The sequence below is a fragment of the Seriola lalandi genome, unplaced genomic scaffold (assembly GCF_002814215.2).
Source record: "Seriola lalandi dorsalis isolate HSWRI2012SDOR001 ecotype SW California unplaced genomic scaffold, Sedor1 jcf7180002054936, whole genome shotgun sequence".
NCBI lineage: Eukaryota > Metazoa > Chordata > Actinopteri > Carangiformes > Carangidae > Seriola > Seriola lalandi.
The window spans coordinates 286729-289004 of NW_019525488.1; the positions used below are offsets into that span (position 1 = coordinate 286729).

General features: G+C 49.3%; 1 protein-coding gene across 1 annotated transcript in view; it reads left to right on the forward strand.

Moving 5' to 3' along the window:
- Positions 1-2276, forward strand: part of vwa8 (von Willebrand factor A domain containing 8) — a 63817-nt gene that overhangs the window by 46486 nt on the left and 15055 nt on the right. Inside the window, exons 36-37 of the mRNA XM_023393477.2 lie at positions 1394-1502; positions 1704-1860. Of these exons, the coding sequence (XP_023249245.2) occupies positions 1394-1502; positions 1704-1860 (266 nt within the window). The remainder of the gene's footprint in view (positions 1-1393; positions 1503-1703; positions 1861-2276) is intronic.

Genomic DNA, 2276 nt, shown 5'->3' on the forward strand with positions numbered 1-2276 from the left:
GGGAGGGAGGGAGGGAGGGGTCCTCCTCAGCTGGACTGCTGCTCCTACTTGATAAGTCTCAGTTCAACGGCTCCGACCAGCAGCAGATAATACCTCACAGTTTCCAACAAAACCTCGTGTCATCCCCCACAGGTGCCGTTCAGATTCCTGCAGTATGTAAGAATGCAGCTGAACTACAGGGGAGACGCTTAGTCTCCCACTGATCTCCCCCCTCCTCCCCCCTTCTCCCTCATGCGTGCCAGGCCCTGGCCGGCCGCCCTGCCTCAGTGTGGGAGCCGTCCTGCTGGTTTTGGCTCCGGTGGTGCCATTGAGATGGACCTAAAGAATCCAAAGCTTCACGCTCTCAGTGTTTCCACTCCTCCTCTCTCCATCGGCCTCATGCTGGGAACGACAGAGCCCGCTCTGTCCGTCCTGCAGAAACCTCAGGCCTCAGAGATAGAAAGCCTTCGACTGTGTGGAAGTCAGCTGACTGTTTCTGGATGATGACGGCTTTTCTCACCATGAGCACATGGATGAGGTTTGAAGAGGAGGAAAAAGTCTTGTATCAGAGGCAAAGTGGGATCAGCACTACAATTCAAACCCAATGTATTTTCTTTGCCCTTCCCTAACTCAGCAACCCACAGCCAGCTAGCTAAATGCTAATTATCTGTATTTTTACCTTTTTTAATGAAATACATACATTTTTAGTGCAACATTTTAAAGCTCCTCCAGTGTAAAGGTCTGTGTCCATGTGTAGTGTGATTATAGATCAGCTCTAGCTTCTATATTAATACTGTGAAAGTATCAAAGCCTCAGTCCACAGAGAAATGCACACAGCCTGTATTCAGAAACTGAGCCTTAAAACCAGCCGTCAGGACTTCTGGAACTTTGTGATGTCACAACAAAGCAGTCACCAAGCCCCGCCCACCTGGACCCACCATCCAAACCTTGCAGGATTTGGTTTCTCTGAGTGTTTTTACCTGAAATCTGCTTTATTTTTATTGGATCACTCAGAAAACCGTCAGCCAATGAGAAGAGAGGCTCAGAGCCTCCTCTCTTCTGATTGGCTCACCGACCTGTTGTTACTAGAGCTGCAGAGAGAAGCCTGAGAGAGGAGATGTGAAACTACACTGAGATGGTTTTTATATCTTCTGATGGATCAACACTTCAAATAAAACACAGAAGAAGAAGAAACATGGATCTTTAAGACCTTTAAAGTCTTTCATTCAATCATATGAGTGTTATTTAGCATGAGATGATGAACTTGAACATTGTTGTGAATTATTGTTCCTCCTGTTGTAATGTGCAATAGTCAGAACAGTAGGAAGTAAAACTAGAAAGCAGCTTCAATGTTTGCACCCTCTGCACACGTATGTTTGAGTGACCCACATGTCCTCTCTGCCCCCCCCCCCAGATCACCATCCAGAGGGACAGCGGTCTGGACGTCACGGCCCCTAAACACGGCAAGATGGACCCCAACAACGCTCCTCATGTCGGGGGAAACCAGTGGGCGGGAGGCACAGGTAACCAGCAGCTACTCACAAACTCCATCTGTCCAGGAACACTGATGTAAATCTGTGATGACGTATTACGACTGTGTTCTCAAACTTTCAGATGTTTCTGTTCCTCAGTGTGGCCCTGATACTGCGTCGTAGATTTTACGTCAGTGATTGGTTGTCGAAAGTGCCTCTAAAACATGATTGGTGATCGGTTGGTCTCTGCAGGCGGCAGAGACACGGCAGGGCTGGGAGGTAAAGGGGGACCCTATCGCCTGGATGCTGGACACAAGGTCTACCAGGTCTCCCAGGCCGAGAAGGACGCAGTCCCCGAGGACGTCCGCAGAGCCGCCAGAGAAATGGCTGAGAAGGCCTTCAAAGATCGGTAGGCTGCGTTCAACAAAACTAAGATAACAACACGTCTCTTAACAGCTCGCTGCACAGGCGGGAAACTGTGTGGAGGTGTACAGATGTTTTACACTGACGGTCTTTTTCCACCTTGGAAACCACCCAGTGTGTGTGTGTGTGTGTGTGTGTGTGTGTGTGTGTGTGTGTGCGTCTGTGTGTGTGTGTGTGTGTGTGGCAGCTCCACCATGAAGGCCGTCTCTGTTCATGTTCACTTCAAACAGACTCGTTCTCTTTACCCCCCCCCCCTCCAGTCCCTCATACACTGGCTGCTTTCACACCAAGAGGACAACCTCCGACTGTCCTCTCTCTTTATTTGTCTCTTATTCCCTCTGTCTTCACCCATGTCACCCTTGCTTCTCTAAACTTCTTCTTTGACACCCTCTTCCTCCGCTC